This window comes from Rhinolophus sinicus, chromosome 3 (assembly GCF_057876585.1).
Source record: "Rhinolophus sinicus isolate RSI-liver-muscle chromosome 3, RSI-T2T, whole genome shotgun sequence".
Classification (NCBI taxonomy): Eukaryota; Metazoa; Chordata; class Mammalia; order Chiroptera; family Rhinolophidae; genus Rhinolophus; species Rhinolophus sinicus.
In genome coordinates, this window is record NC_142503.1 from 74,121,391 (window position 1) to 74,138,100 (window position 16,710).

The window sequence follows — 16,710 nt, forward strand, 5'->3', positions numbered from 1 at the left end:
GTTAATTTTCCTTCAAAGAAATCACAGTGTGTAGAGAGAAGATAAGGTAGACTAAATGGGAAGTTGGACAGCATATTGTTAGTTAAGCAATTTATAAAATGAATATTGGAAAATAATCCCCCATGTGGTATGACTCCAAAATACAAAGAGGATCTAGATAGTTCCAGGAGTCACTCTGCAAAATAATTTTCTTATATGCATGGGCAGTTCCTTTGCAGACTTTTTATTGACTCAACTGAGTGACTTGGATGTTTTGGCTTTTTTTTTTTAATTAAGAAAAGAGATTTTAGCATTTAGGATTATATGGCAGTTTGAAATGAATTTATATGTCTTTATTCTTAAAAAGTTTGTGAAGAAGAACAAAAACCTCTGAGGAAAGCACAGTGTAATGTTGTTTTAAGGTTTTTCTGTTCAAATATTGTTAAGCGCTGTCAGCAGAAAACAGTTCTGGTGCCATAGTTGGAGGGGCCCACTTAGGTGAGAGGCAGTGGGCACGTAGCACTCTGGCACCTGCTGAGTGAAATGAGATGGTCGGGAGAGGTTCGTATTCGGGCACAGTTTGGGGAGTACTTTGTCCTGTTTAGTTATTGTGGATTCAGTGAGTTCTTTGGTTTTGGCTACTGTGACAGGAAATTTGAGTTTCTGGGGAGCTAAGATAGTATGAGGAAGAACTGAGAACTAGCCTTCGTTGACTGTTCTGCGTCAGGGAAATGTCTGGTGTGTGTTACTTTTGCAATCCTGAAAAGTGGTAAATTAAACCCCTTTGACTATATGAGGGCAGTGAGGCTAAGGTAGGTTTATTAATTTTTTCCGTTCAAGGACAGTTAGTTCTACAGTGACAGAGGATGGTGACTTGCAGCTCAGATTTGCCTGATTCTGAGATCCATGTGCTTTCCGTTTACCATACTGACTCTTAAGATACTTTGTTTAGTTTAAGTGATTCTATTTCTTCTTGCTTTATGGGCATTGGCTAATTCAGCACATTTTTTCTGAACTTTGGGTTGTGAATAGGGTTGCCAGATTGACCTGAAAAAAGGAAAAATAGTCTGCTTAGTTAAGTTTGAAATTCTGATAAACAGTGAAAAATTTTTAGTATATGATTTTGGCAGTTAAGTTTGCAAAATCATCCTAGAAAAAGTGCTACATACCGCATTGATGAATATCACTATGGTCACCTTCAAAGTACTCCCCTTGGGAAGCTGTGCACTGACACCAGCTCCTAGTCCACCTTTCAAAGCAATTTTGGAACTCTTTTTCTGGAATGGCCATCAGAGCAGTCATTGTATTACCCTTGATGTCCTGAATGTCATCAAAATGTCTTCCTTTTAATATTTCCTTTATCTTTGGGTAAAGAAAGAAGTCATTGAGGGACAGATCAGGTGAGTAGGGAGGGTGTTCCAATACAGTTATTTGTTTACTGGTTAAAAGCTTCCTCACAGACAGTGCCGTGGGAGCTGGTGCAGTGTCCATGAATGGTTGGCAAAAAGTTCAGGTCGTCTAACTTTTTCACGCAGCCTTTTCAGCACTTCCAAATAGTAAACTTGGTTAACTGTTTGTCCAGTTGGTACAAATTCATAAGGAATAATCCCTCTGATATAGAAAAGTTGAGCAACAGCATTGCAACAAGTTCACAAACTTAATTGTCAGACCTTCTATATGTGTGTACCAAATATCATATGAACCCTACGTATACTAAACATTTATTCATTATTTATCTGAAATTCAGATTTAACTAGCATTCTGTATTTTATCTGACAATCTTAATTAAGAAAATGGTGGCATTTAAGATAAATATTTCCATGGCTTTTTAGAATTGTCTTTTTAGAAGATCTTTAGAATTGGTGTAATGAGCTTCTTTTTAGAGGGAAAAAAATCTGTTTGGGCTCTGAATGGGCTGCATCCTTTTCAAGCACATATGTCAAGTATCACCTAAGAGATATACCTGATCATTAAACATCTCTCAATTCCCCTATTTAGGTTATTTTGTCTATGTTTCAAGCCTGGGTCCTTCAAAACTCACCATACCCTGGTTATAAAAATACTTGCTAGTACTTATGGGAATTTACTGTGTTCCAGGCACTTAACATATTTTAAATCCACTACTGCTCTCAGCAACTTTATGACAAGAGGACTATTATTACCCTCATTTCATAGATGAGAAAACTGAGGCAGAAGAGAGGATAAGAAATGTGTCTATGGAAGGGCTGGGTTTGAACCCAAGCCATCTGGCTCTGGAATCAGGACTTGTGACCTTTATTTAATGTTGTACTTCTGAAACCAGAGGCAAAGCTTCTAGGAAGAGAGTCTTTCAGGGATTTGTCATCCATGTTACATTATTAATCATATAAAACATTAACTATTGTGCAAAAGTAGACACCTCACTGCACTCTTTCCTGTCCCTTTTTTCTTCTGGTTTATTCCTATTGAAATGAATATTTCTGTCCTTAAATACTACATTAGTACATGAGATGGTGAGTGGTTTTCCTCATTGCTACATGTTTTACAATTGGAAAGTGATTTTGAAGCAGTATTTTCCGGCTTTTAAGATAGTTTCTTCCAGAAGGTTTGAGAATTTGCCCAGTATTTGCCTGATCGCAAGTCTAAGTGGCCTCCTCATATATCCTAAGAGTAACTTCTTAAAGGAAATCAGTTTTTCTTTTACTTCCAATGATGTCACTTTTCATGATTATAGACACTTTTTATGATTTCAGACAACCCTGCTCTGTTTGGGGAAGACTTAGTAGTCCTGAAGTGTCCTCATTAGGTGTGAGTAGATGCTTCTGGTTGGAATCCTTAACACGGAGGAAAGTAACTTGAGCACAGATTTAGAAATTATTTTGGAGGTTGAGCTCACAATTGCAGATATCAAGTATCAAGGTCAGCAGGTCTTTTAAAGGGCATTTAGCAAAACAATACAGAAAGGGGTCACAATTGGACATCATACATATACAGCTACAGGATGAACAAAATCCCAACTGTCCTAACAGCAGTGCACATAGGTTCTTGTGGTGTGGGATAGAATTTCCAGGGACAGCATCTTACCTGGGTACAAAAAGTGCTGTCTCTCCAACAACTTAATGGAAGTGAAGCTGATATGCTTTAAAAACTGTTAGGTGACACTGAAGCACCTGGGGAAAAGGTTAGGTTATTTTGGAAACCTGAGTTCAACATCATTTCGGAATCAGCAAGTTTATAGGTTTCCAAAGACTTATGGGTCTTTGGAAAACCTGAGCTTCATCCTGGACTCTCCCACTACTCTTTCTTGGGAACGTTAGTGAGTTTTCCAGTTTTCTTCATTTTGCTTCCTTGGCCTCTCATTTTCCTATCTGTTTTCACTGTAGTCCGTTAACCATTTTTCAGCAGGATAATTGTTGTGGACTCATTTCCTGTTTCTCTTCTACGTTACTTTTTTATCCTGTCCTCTACATTCACAGAACGGTTAATTTTGAAAGCACACATCAGGAAACCTTAACTTTCTTCTGCCTAAGTTTTCCGTGAGAAGCCGAAATAGTTTAGAAGGTTTTCAGTGATCTCACCCCCATTTGTAGTGTAATTTCTCGACATATTCGCACCATGTAAGCTCTAATGCAGCCATACTCAGCCTCCTTCTGCTTTCTGAGCTTGATGTGTACCGTCATGGCTTAGTCTTTTCCATATGCTCTGACCTCAGCTTGGAACTACCGCCTTTTCCCTTTATCCAGATGACGGACTAATCTAAGAATCTCCCTTCTTTCATTCTGGTAGGAAATTACTTTATTCCCACAGCATTTTGTTCATATTTTCACTACAGAATCTGTTTTCATTTAGCTTAGCTTTACTGCTTTGCTCTTATTAGATGCTTGGTTTGTGTTTGACTGAATAAACCAGAACAGAATATTAATTAAAATTCTTTCACAGTTTATTAGTGGGGGCAAAGCAAGCTTAATTTATAAGAGAAATATTGGAATTAAAATTAATCAGCAGCATATGTGAGTTATAGTAATACCAATTAAGATGGTCTGTGACCCCTTAAGTGTAAGCCTGGATGTTGGCCGTTGAATATTGAAAGATTTGACAAGTGAGGGAAGAAACTTGTTGATAGAGTATAACTTAGTTACTAAAATAAAGGAACTTTCTTTTTTTCATGAGACCTGTTTGTAGTTATTTTTAAATTTGAGAATATTACGTTAAAATAGAAATAACTGGAAGCTTAAGTTGCTTTTTTTAAATGTTTATTTTCTGGATATAATTATTTTTGACTCAAAATCTTTTCATGGTTTCTTAACAGTTGGTACCTGTTTAACTTTTGAGTGGAATAAATGTACTCATTAAAAAATCATTATTGTAGCAGTTAAAACCATAATGGTGTGACAGTGATTTAAGGGCCATGCCTTTTTTGAGATGTGTGTTTTTAAATCATTTTAGAGCTGCCTGAACCTTTTAAAATATTAACTAGAAACTTAAAGCTGTTGGTCATAGATTATTAGGTTAGCATCAAAAAGACAATGAACATATTAGAACTAGTAGTATGTGATATCTTTAACCTTTGGTTTCTTCTCTAGATGAAGTAATAAATTTGCATTTCTATTCCACATAAGTTTTCTTCAATCCTTTGGACCGTGCATCATCATTCATCAATCACGTACTTGTTGAACTCTTGCAGTTATAGGCTTCATACCAGGTGTTAGATTCATGAGCACTGACTGGCTTGAAGTTTGGACTGTTGCATGTATCCAAGACTGATTCTAAAATTTGCAGGACCTGGGGCAAAAATGCCTGGAGGCCCTCAGACCTTATGTCTAAACATTTAAAAATTATAAGTCAAACTAATACATTGCTAAACAAAATAGGTCCTTTTTACCTGTCTTGAGCTCAGTCATCTGGAAGGCCAAGTGTAGATTTAGATTGCTGGGGCTGCATTTCCCACTGGAATGTGGTGGTGCAGGGGGAGAGTCAGCCTACGGGACAGCCCAATCCCTCCTCTCAGATCTGGCCCTGTCCTAAATCAGGGCCTCTTTGCAGACACCCTAACTCTCTTTCCACACCCCCTGCAAACCGCAGCTCCTTGGCCACTACTCAGGCTAGAGAGGTTACCACCTGCAAGGTTGACTGCCCTGACAGCGAAGGGCTGCTAGAGGGCCCCGGAAGGCTCTAGAAGCTGGCTTGAGACTGTTTGGACATAGATTTCTGGGCCCTGGTACTCAGAAGGGCAGAGCAGGGTGGGCAAGTTCTTTGCCTGTGGATTTATCATGTGGAAAGAAATGTGGTCAGAGGAAGAATGGGGAGATCCCCTTAGAGTCCAGGGCTCAGGGTGGGGCACTCTTGCCTAGGTTCTAAGGGTGATACTGTATATGCCCACGAACCATATAAAACTAAGCATTTCTTCAGAAGATCAGATCTCCACAATGTCTCTAGACTTTGAAGGTAAATCAGGAGTCCAAAATTGTGTTTTTCCACAACTACTAGGTGCTTAATTGTTCGTGCGCATTAAAAATAAGCAATAGAGTTTTTGGCTTTATTAGTTTTATATTTTAGGACTTAAATATTTTATGATAAAATAATGATATTAAATTTGGAATTATGCCTTCTTTATAGAACTAATTATGTGCTTATTGCTTTAAATATTTCCTCACTTATTTAAAAAAGCGATTAACTGTTTTATGGGTGATAGTGTTGTTAGAGTGAAAAAGAATAAATGCAAAGGGATTCTGAATGCTCTTCCAGCTTTGGTTCAATTTCCAAGTGTATTCAAGGGAAAGAAAAAAGCTGTGAATTGACCACTTAAGTAATTAAAGCAGTTTGCAACTCGGTGTCCTAAGATTATTAAATTTAGAGGTAGGAATATAATTTTATGTCACAAAAATTTATCCCCTACAACTTTCTATAAAATACTATCTTTCTGATTTGTCTCATGTTAATATACAATTGTAGTTTTATAGTAATTTAGAAAAAGAAAGAGCCAATTCACTGTAAAAGGGAATACTTGATTACTCTATTGTATATGAGCAATAAAAGCTAATTTACTGTTATATTACTCAATATTGAAAGCTGCAAGAGGCTATTTTTCAGTTCATTCTTCATTAATTGTTATATAGTGTTGTGACATTAAGTCTCTATTATAGATGAGTTTTATGGAAGGCTTTAAGTGGACATCTCTGAGCTTGTATTTTGGCTCACTTAAATATCTCTGATATGTTTTCTGCATGATTGTTGAGGGGCGAGTGAAGTGTTGAAGGCAAAATGGATTAAACAGTCACTGTGATTCCTTTATGAAAACTCCTGTGGTAAACTATTCTTTGAAATGATCTTAGTTCATAAAAAAGTGTACCTGATGAAAATAAGTAATTGAACTTGAAAAAAAAGACCTTTTACTTAGAAATCTTCATGAAAATGATTTCTTCTAAATTTGTCTTTTATGCTACATTACTAGAGTTTTGTTACTAGATTAATTTTGGAGACATGCCACTGTTCATAGTTCTTTTCTTTAATTGAATTAATAACCAAATAACTAGGGATTAGTTTTGACCTTTGTTAAAATTTAGGTTAATGGTATATGGGATGTTTAAAAAAAATAATTCTAATAGAAACAGTTAAGTAATTTACATGGTCCTTACTGTAATATTATATAGTAGTATCATATACAAAAATAGATGGTACTTACATATATTTGACTTTGGCTCAATCTTGAAATATGGTGGTAGATGTATATTAAATTAAATATTACAATAGTATTTGGTAAAATAAATTCTCCCCACATTGCGATCTTTATTTTTTGAATGGTAATAACACTTATTTTTTTCTAGTGCTGTATTAGTTTGCTTGGGCTGCCATTAACAGAGTACTACAGACCGGATGGCTTACAATAGAAATGTATTGCCTCAGTTCTGGAGGCTGGGAAATCCAACATCAAGTTGTTAGAAGTGCTGGTTTCTTCTGAGGGCCTCTCCTCTTGGTTCTCAGATGGCCTTCTCCCAGTGTAGTGTCTTCACATGACCCTCTGTGTGTGTCTGTGTCCGAATCACCTCTTCTTATAAGGACATATTGGAGTACGGTCCGCTCACATCACCTCATTTGACCTATTTACCCCTTTAAAGGCTTTACATCCAAATATAGTCATATTCTGAGTGTTAGGACTTCAACATATAAATTTTAAAGGGATACAATTCAGCCCATAACAAGGGCATAGAATGAATTATGCAAACTTTAATTTTGGGTAACCAATATGTTTAAGGTATGATGCAGTTTATTTAAATGTTTTAAATAAATTGTATACTTTTCAAAATCAGATTTTGAATGTAGAGACGGGGAAGTAGCAATTAAAAACTTATGATGATAATTATAATAATAATAGCAGCTAATATTTATCAAGTGCTATATTATATCTCAGGCTCATGTCTGAGCACTTCTGAGATATCTGAGTTTTTGTTTTTTTAAACAGGTACAGGCTTTTAATTTAAACATGGAAAAGTTGAATTATCCAGATGGCATTATTTAGTGAAAAACCAGCTTAAAATTGCCCTAGATCAAGAAAGTCCTATAAAGAATATTTTACATTGTATTCCTATTTGGCTCCTAGCTTCACTTTGTAGGTGCTCAGTAAATAAGTGTGGAATGAATTAATAGTTTTCAGTTAAAGCAAAAGGGAGAAATATAATCATATTGGCAGTACCCTTTTCAGAAGTTCATATTTGCATTATCAAAATAGTTGTACTGTCTTCTCTGCTATAGCAGGTTTTTATTATTTTTGCCAGCAAATACAGTATACATTAGATATTAACTTAATCATAGACAGACAAAAGAATAGCCCATTGGAGCCCTTATATTTTGCTTTCCCACTTGTTTGAGGCTTGGAAACAGTAGAGTAGTAGTTCAGCCTGGATATATAGACACCCCTTCCTGTAAGATTTCATAGTTAAGAGATTCTCTAGAGGGTCCACTTTGTCAGGAGGTGGCATTGGTGGCTCTGTACGTTTTGCCTTGGTCACTCACTTGTGTTCCTTTAGTACTCTGCCAGATGGGGCTATGTTGGGACCTATGGGTCTTGTTTAAAATGTTTCCTGATACTCAAATTGTAAATGTCTTTAGATAAAATTTCCAAGATATTTGAGAAGTAGTAAGAAAAGTCAGAGAACTAAGTTATCAACATCTGCAGTTCTCTTTTGAGAAAACTTTACATATATGTGTACACATTTGTTGTTTGATTAGTGTCAATTTGTTCTACCAAAAAATGGAATGATGAACAGCCCGTGGGAACTAATGCCTTATTTCGGCAGAATTCTACTTTGCAGTATTCATAATAGAGTTGTAATTACCTTACTGCTCTGCTGCTGGCTTTTATTCAGATACAGTTTGTACTTGTGATTTTGTTTCTTAGTGTAACTTACCTAATGGGTGGAGAATTTTAGATGTGGCATGAGAGGATAAAAAGTTCATCCCATATTATGGGAACAGTAATATCAACTTATTAACACTGTTCAGATTTTTAAAATAAGAAAATCCCTTAAACTAGAGATAAATTGTAAATAATTGGAAACTATAATTGTTAAGTATAGACAAATGCTTTTTGGCCTTAAGTCATTTTTCACATTTCTATCTGAATTTGTGCAGTTTTCAGAGTATTCTTATCATTTCATTTTTAGTGACTATTTCTGTCTCATGTTCATTCAAATGTCATTCTGTCTCATGTTCATTAATTGAAAACAGTTAAATTATTGTGTATGTCATTATATGACTGAAATATCTAAGAGTATCCAAAGGAAATCAATGTACTATGACTGAGTTGAAATCAGACCTTTGTGGTATATTTGTGTCTTGATTTAGGTTGGTTGAAGACCTTCGATGAGTACTTTAGAGAGAAGACTCAGTATATTTTTAATAACATGGTCATCAAGCTGAAAGAAGACTCACGGAGGAAATTTATGTGGTCTGAGATCTCATACCTTTCAAAGTGGTGGGATACTATAGATACACAGAAGAAGGATGCTGTTAAAAGGTTTGTTTTGGAACTGTTTTTTTAAAGTTTGGTAATTTTAAACATTTATTATATAGTGAAATAAGTGTTGAATTTTTAGAAGGTACAAATTCTTAGGTTTGTATCTGAAACTTAAAATATTTCTTCACATCCTTTTTTCCTAGATTCTGGTTCATTTCTGAAAAAGTGACTTGAAACCTTTCCATTGAAATCCTTATGTTCCAGCTTTGTCCTAGAAATGGAATTACTAGGTCAAAGGGGCTTAATATTTTAAAGGATTTTTTGAAGTGTGTAATCGAAGTGACCCCCAGAAAGGTTGTTTTAGTGTATTCTTTAATCTTCCATATAGAAATTTACCAATTTCTCTGCCCATTGACCAATAATATAATTTTTTTTCTAAAACCTTGACCAATTTGATGGTTGAAAAATACAATTTTAATTTGCATTCTTGATGAGTGACAATATTGCATATTTTCTCATATATAGGCAAAGCTTTTATGAATTGCTTGATTATGTAATTTTTCATACTGATTTGTAATTATATTTATACACATATATATTATCTCTTATTTTTCCTCAGGTGTTTATTGTCTTCTTAATTCTTAGTGCTTAATATGCAGAATTTTAACATATTTCTGTAGTCAAATTAATTTAATCTGTTTTGATATTGACTTTGCCTGCCGTATTTTGAAAGGTCTTCCCTAATCTAGGGATCAGTTATATAGTCTTTTTTCCCCTAGTTTCATTTTTTACCACTCACTTTTTAAAAGCCTGAAACTTTATTTATTTATTTATAATTTATTGGGGTGACAATTGTTAGTAAAATTACATAGATTTCAGGTGTACAATTCTGTATTACATCATCTATAAATCCCATTATATGTTCTTCACCACCCAGGGTCAGTTCTCCTTCCATCACCATATATTTGGTCCCCCTTACCCTCATCTCCCACCCCCCACCCCCCTTACCCTCTGGTAACCACTAAACTATTGTCTGTGTCTATGAGTTTTCGTTTCTCATTTGTTTGTCTTGTTCTTTTGTTGTTTTTGGTTTATATACCACATATCAGTGAAATCATATGGTTCTCTGCTTTTTCTGTCTGACTTATTTCGCTTAGCATCATACTCTCAAGATCCATCCATGTTGTCACAAATGTTCCTATATCATCTTTTCTTACTGCCGAATAGTGTTCCATTGTGTATATATACCACAACTTCTTTATCCATTCATCTATCGAAGCACATTTTAGTTGTTTCCATGTCTTGGCCACCGTAAACAAAGCTGCAATGAACATTGGAGCACACATGTCCTTATGTATAAATGTTTTCAGATTTTTGGGGTAGATACCCAGGAGAGGGATTGCTGGGTCATATGGTAATTCCATTCATAAATTTTTGAGGAACCTCCACACTGCCTTCCACAATGGCTGCACCAGTCTGCATTCCCACCAACAGTGTATGAGGGCTCCTTTTTCTCCACAGCCTCTCCAACACTTGTTACTATTTGTCTTGCTGATGATAGCCATTCTGACTGGGGTGAGGTGATATCTCATTGTGGTTTTTATTTGCATTTCTCTAATGATTAGTGATGTTGAGCATTTTTTCGTATGTCTATTTGCCATTTGTATGTCCTCTTTGGAGAAATGTCTCTTCAAGTCCTCTGCCCATTTTTCAATTGGGTTGTTTGTTTTCTTGTTGTTGAGTTTCATGAGTTCCTTGTATATTTTGGATATTAGCCCCTTATTGGAGGCACTGTTTGCAAAAATCTTCTCCCATTCAGTTGGTTGCCTCTTTATTTTGCCGATGTTTTCTTTTGCTGTGCAGAAGCTTTTAAGTTTCATATAGTCCCATTCGTTTATTTTAGCTTTTACTTCCCTTGCCTTTGGAGTCAAATTCGTAAAATGCTCTGAAATGTATTTTTTTAATGTGGTTATGATGGGAGGTTCTGTTCACCATATTTCCCTCCCCTCTGCTCCCTGGAGTTTAAGGATTATCTTAGCATGCATTGCTTTCTTTTATGTATTTAATATCACTTATACAGCACTACTGTATTAGTCCCTGTTTTGAGTACTTTACAAATGGTAACTGATAATCCTCACAACAATTCTGTCATTCAGGGCCACCCAGCTGGGACGTGCTGCACTGATATGCTATCCAGCCCAGCCTGTCCAACCTTATGGGCTGTTGTCTTTCATGCTGTGCTACTTCCCTAAGATTTATATAGTCCATCCTTTCTACTGGCTTGGAGTACTGTCTTTATTGTATTTAAATATGTATTGATTTTTGGAATTTCTGACCTCTTTCATGGACTTTTCTATTTGACTAATTGTTGCGGCTCTATGATATGTTTCATTAACTGACAGTTTAATTCTCCCCTTGTCTTTCTCTATTGAAAAATTCTTTTAATGAGTGGCCACTTAATTTTCTCAAAGCACTTTAGAATTCATTTGTTAAATTCTTCCTACCCTATTAAAAACAGAATTTTGATAGAAATTGACATAAACATTTAAAGGTAATTTCGGAAAAATTGGTTTTCCATCATTAGTCATTGAAGCTTTTTTTCCCCCCTCTGATAGCACACTTAAAATGCTTGCTTATAAGAATGGCCAAAAAGCTGCCATACTGGAGGCTGGAGGCTTTGGAGGTACTTGAATGAACCAAGAGTAACTACCCTACCCAAAGGGTTAGCCACTCTTGCATTCCAGCCACATGTGGCCACTGGAATAAGTATTGTCAGGAAATCTCTCCAATTACTCAAGAAAAGCTGGAATTCCAAAATGTTATGTAAAATATCTTGACTTTTTAAATTGAAACAGTAGCAACTTATTTAGTTTCTCTTTCTCGCCCTCTGAGAGAGAGAGAGAGAGAGAGAGAGAGAGAGAGAGAGAGAGAGAGAGAAATGGAATCCTTAGTTTAAATCGAGGTATCTACTAGTTTGCCATCGTTTATATTAAGAACTGTTCTGTAAAACCCTGTGGAACTGGTGTTTGTTTTATAGGTAATTCTTTGACTAATTTTAAGATTAAATTTTTTTGGTCCCTCTAGGTCTTACGTTAATCCTTGAGTAGAAATAATACTTCATATTTTCTTAAATTAGAATTTTATAGAGTTTTACTCAGACTGTTTAGATTGTAAGATTTTATCACATCTGTATTTTTTCTTTCCTTCCTTATTACTTTTGAGAAACTCATTTTTTTTTCTTCATCTTGATTAGATTGTCTAAAGCTTTTGTTTTTTGTTGTTGTTATTGGGTTTTGTACCCCCCTTTTTGTACCCCCAAAGAACTATTTATTTTACCAGTTTTTACTCTTGACCTTTCTTATTTTATCTTTAATTCCTTCCATCTGCTTTTACTAATGCTAAATGAGCCAGCTCATTTATTTTAATAAGGAACTTGCCTGTTTGCCTTTTAGCACTACTCTAACTAGCTTTCACATTTTTATGTTATTTTTTTATTATTGTATTTTTGTCTTAAGTTTTCTATAGCCATTTAGTATTTTTTCTTTGACTTGGGTATGTTAGGAAAATAGTTTTCAATTTCCAAGTGCGGTTCTTTTCCCAGTTATAATTTAGCTGTTAATAACTAGTATTCATATCTTATGGTTAGAGAGTACAGACTGGACAATTTTTATTCTTTTTGTTTGCATTTATCTGATCGATGGCTGCTCTTTTTACTTTAAAGGCTTTCCATTTAGAGTGGTAGTTCAAATGGCTGGGCACTGGAGCCAGGCTGCTCGGGTTGAAATCCTGGCCAACTCCCATCTACTGTGTGACTTTGGGGAAATTAACCTCTCTATCCCTCATTTTCTTCATTTGTCAAGTGGGGATAATATTGGAACTTATTTTATTTGCTTTTTATGAGGATTGAACAAATATGAATAATGTGCTTATTATTAGCACAATGTCTCTAATATTTTAAGTCTTTATGAACATTAGCAACTTTTATTATTTTAACTTTTATTTTCCACTTTGTGTGTTTCTCTTGGACACTGCCTATAGTTTTTAGTTCTAAAATCATCCTGAGAGTCTTCATCTTTTAATAGAAGAATTTAACTATAAAATTTATGGTTTCTCTCTTTAAAAAGCTTCCTTATGTAATATGTCAATGAAAGTAACCTTTTTTCCCCATTCTGCTCAGATGTTTTCAGGATTTTTTAAATTTTATCCATAAAATTCTAAATTTTCACCAGGTATGTAGCTATATATAACTTATTGAATTTTCCATTTACCAATTCAAACATTTCTCCAGATTATGTTTTCTGCTCATGCTAATTAATTACTGTTTTTATTTTATTTGTTTTAGAATTCAATTATCTAGTCATTGAGTCTTTAGTTTCTTTTCTGAATATGTATTTTTATTTTATTTTATTTTATTTTATTTATTGATTTTTAAACTGTGTTTTGGGAGATTTTTCTCAAGGTTTTTTTTGTTTGTTTTGTTTTCCCCCTCAGATTCAGTTCTCTGTGGTATGAAGCCTGTTCTTTTCTGGCTTCAAATGCTTGGTTTTAACTATGTTTTTTATTACCCTTTAGTTTTGTGTTTTTTATATTGTTGTCTGTGAGTTCAAGTATTCATCCTTTTTATTCATCCTTGAGCAATAACAGATGTATCCACACTGGGCATTTGTCCTAAAATAGAGAGTGTAACTCGCCTCAAATCCCTTCCTTTGCTAACCAAATACTCTGTTTCCTTGCCATGAGTATTAGTTAATACTGGCTGGCCGATATCCATTGCACCAGATTTCCTTTTGGGAAATGGTCTCACTCACACATAAGTTATATCCTCCATCTTCCTGCTCCAGCTCAGACAGGGCAGCTATGACCTGAGCTCAGCTAATCAATGTATTCTTTTCCAGGGTTTTGAATCTTTAGAAAGTGAAGCAAGGTTGGACAGATGGAAGGAAGGGAAACAGACCTGGAAGGAAGGTTGCAGGTCATCCTCACAGCACTGGTGCACTCATAAGACTCTTCCTGTCCTGTGGCATGGTCCCTGGGGTCCCCATAGCGTTGCCTCTTGTTTTCTTCCAGCCCTTTGTTAAGTGTGGACTTTTAGTTGTCAGTACTCTGTGTCCGGGATGGTCTCCCAATACATTTCCCTTCCAGTGTCAGTTAGTGTTGCTTGCAGATTAGAAGGCTGGCTGACAGATTTCTCCTTGGGTCCTTTGTTGGACAGCTGGATTCTGGAAGTTTGCATGAGCAACAGGGACCGCAGCTGCGGAAGATGCCCAGGTTATGAATAGGACTAGCTGAGGGGAAGAAAGGAGCGGGGGCTGTGGGAAGACTGGGAGATCCATGAAGTGTCTGCTCTGTGTCAGGCGAGGCATTCGCAGTTGACTTTCTGCATCTAGCTTCTTTTTGTGTGGCTTGTAAGCCAGGTAGGAGTGGCCTGTATGAAGGTGCTGCTTCACAGACTAGGAAAGTCCAGCCACCTCAGAAGGAAACTGGGCTTGCTGCCTTCTGCTTTCGGTAAAGTGAGGCCGTGCGTGGCTCTGTCCCAGTGCAGTCGCATTAGGGAGCCGCCCTCAGAAGCAGTCAGGGCCTGGGGGTGGAGAGGCTCCGACAGGATGGGACCTCACGAAACACCGTGAGGATGAAGGATGGGAACTGTGATTGTCTCAAGACTCAGCTTTGTTTCGTCCCTTGGCCCTCTGGCTTAGGGGTCGTTGCCAGAATCTCTCAGGCTCTTCTCTCTTTACAACTTGGACTCCATGCTGACTTTTCATGCAGGGTGGTTGCAGGTCAGTACTTGTTGAATTCTTTTAGTTTCACCTGCACAGTATCCATCACAAATGCCACCGATTGTATGGCATGAGGATGGCTCCCTTCTCCTCATTCTCCCTGAATGCAAGTTCCTCTCTCTCTTTCTTCCTCTCTCTCTTCAGGTCGCCATTTTACTTAGGTTGAACCATATGAAATTGCTGATATTTAACCACTTTCGATATATAAAAATGGTAATTTTATGTGATTCAACCCAATATTAAGGGTAGAGAATGGTAAGATGTTGCGGGTGGGAAAGCAAATTAGAATTTATTCCTTAATCCATTGTTTTACTCAAACTCCTTTGAGAACGTCTATTTTGGCAATGGAAATATTCTGGAATTATATAGGCCTGATCCTTAATGACATCATTTTGCTTGAAGAAAAAACTGTTTCATAACCACCCATTAGGGTAAATGAGGTTTGTTTCTGGTCAAGCTTTGCTCAAGTCCCCTCCCTTCTAGCGATAACCATTCACTTTTATTCATTTATTATATTTATCTGTGGAACTAGGGTAACAGCATTTTTTTCCCTACTTGCTTAAATATTCTTAGTGTTTCTTGCCTAAATGTATGTTTTTGGAGAAAACTTAATAGCTGTATAGGCTTGCTCCGTTTATTTAGAATTCTGAGCTTTTACTAAGTGGCATTACTGATAGAATTTTTTTGACTAGTGTAATGCTTATGCAATAGCTTGTTTTTCCTTTTGAAGATGAGTCTATGGATTAAATGTCTGTACCTAAATTTGCAAGCTAGCTGTTGGCAGAGCAGAACCTGTTAATTCCAGCAGAGTTCCATGTGAGCTTTTATTATCCCTGAAGAATACCAATTGATTGTGGGAACTTAACAGAAACATAACTCAAATGATCCCCCATAATCTATTCTAGCAATGACGTGTTCGATTCTTCCCCCGGTGGCAGCAGTAGTCAGCTCTGTAAGGTTTTTAAAAATGAAAATCTAGTTAGGTAAATGGAGACCAATGCAAACATCTAGATTTTTTTGTTTTATTTTTTGTGATTCAAACTAATTTAATCAGTCATAGTCATGGTGCCCACTTGTAACACATATCCAGTGGATTTAAAAGAAACTGCCTCTCATTAAATCATCAGCACATTTTCTGTCAGTGCTTGTTTTATTTTGAAAATGACTGGTATGTGAACATCCTTTTTATTTTTTAGGCTTCCTATTTGAATTTTTTTTTTTTTTTTTTTACTAAATGCAGTTAAATACTGCATGATGTTTATAATGCATCAAAATGTGAACCCTTATTCAGAGTCAGGCAGCTGAAACATTAGCCTTAGCATTTCCTTTGACTAGCACGCAGCATATTACATATTCATTTTTCCTCTCTGGGCTCTGAGGCATTGAAACAGTTTTTATATTGCATCTGCTCCTGATATTGAGACCAGTATTCAGCCAAGAAGCTCACTGGGTTGTTAGAACCTAGAACAGTTTGTGTGTTTGCCAAAGTCTTGAGCAGCTTCTCGGTGTGGACCGTTTGGTATGAAATAAGGCTCCAAACATGTGCTGGGAGGAAAGGTACCATCCGTTAATATAGATATTATGTCTTCACTACATTGCTGGGTTTCATTGCTTTGCCTAGAATGCAAAGTCTTTATGTAATCTTTCTTCCATTCTCTTACATCCTTTTCCCTAAGTTTATATGCAAGTGAACCTTATACCTATCCTCTTTACTGTCTGTTTCCTTATTGAAATCAAAGAAATGTTTAAGGTAACTTTCTTAAATAATAGAAATCCAAACTCACTGATATGCATTTTGAGTTTCAGTCAAAAAAAAAAATGTGCCTCTAAAGTTCCTAATGCAGGCTAATGTATTATACATTTTATACAAGTCAGATTTTCTATTTGACCAAAGCCGGTTATAAAATTTGCAGAGTGATGAGAAGTCACAATATGTCTCGTGATGTTCAGGGTAAATGGCAGATTTGGATTGCGTTTAGAGGCTAAAGATACATAGCCTTTCATAAAAGGAATCAAAGCAAT

At 36.0% G+C, this 16,710-nt stretch overlaps 1 protein-coding gene across 1 annotated transcript in view; it reads left to right on the top strand.

The window, feature by feature from the left end:
• MAN2A1 (mannosidase alpha class 2A member 1) overlaps positions 1-16,710 on the top strand; it is a 167,374-nt gene that overhangs the window by 30,524 nt on the left and 120,140 nt on the right. Inside the window, exon 4 of the mRNA XM_019727767.3 lies at positions 8,800-8,971. Within this exon, the coding sequence (XP_019583326.2) occupies positions 8,800-8,971 (172 nt within the window). The remainder of the gene's footprint in view (positions 1-8,799; positions 8,972-16,710) is intronic.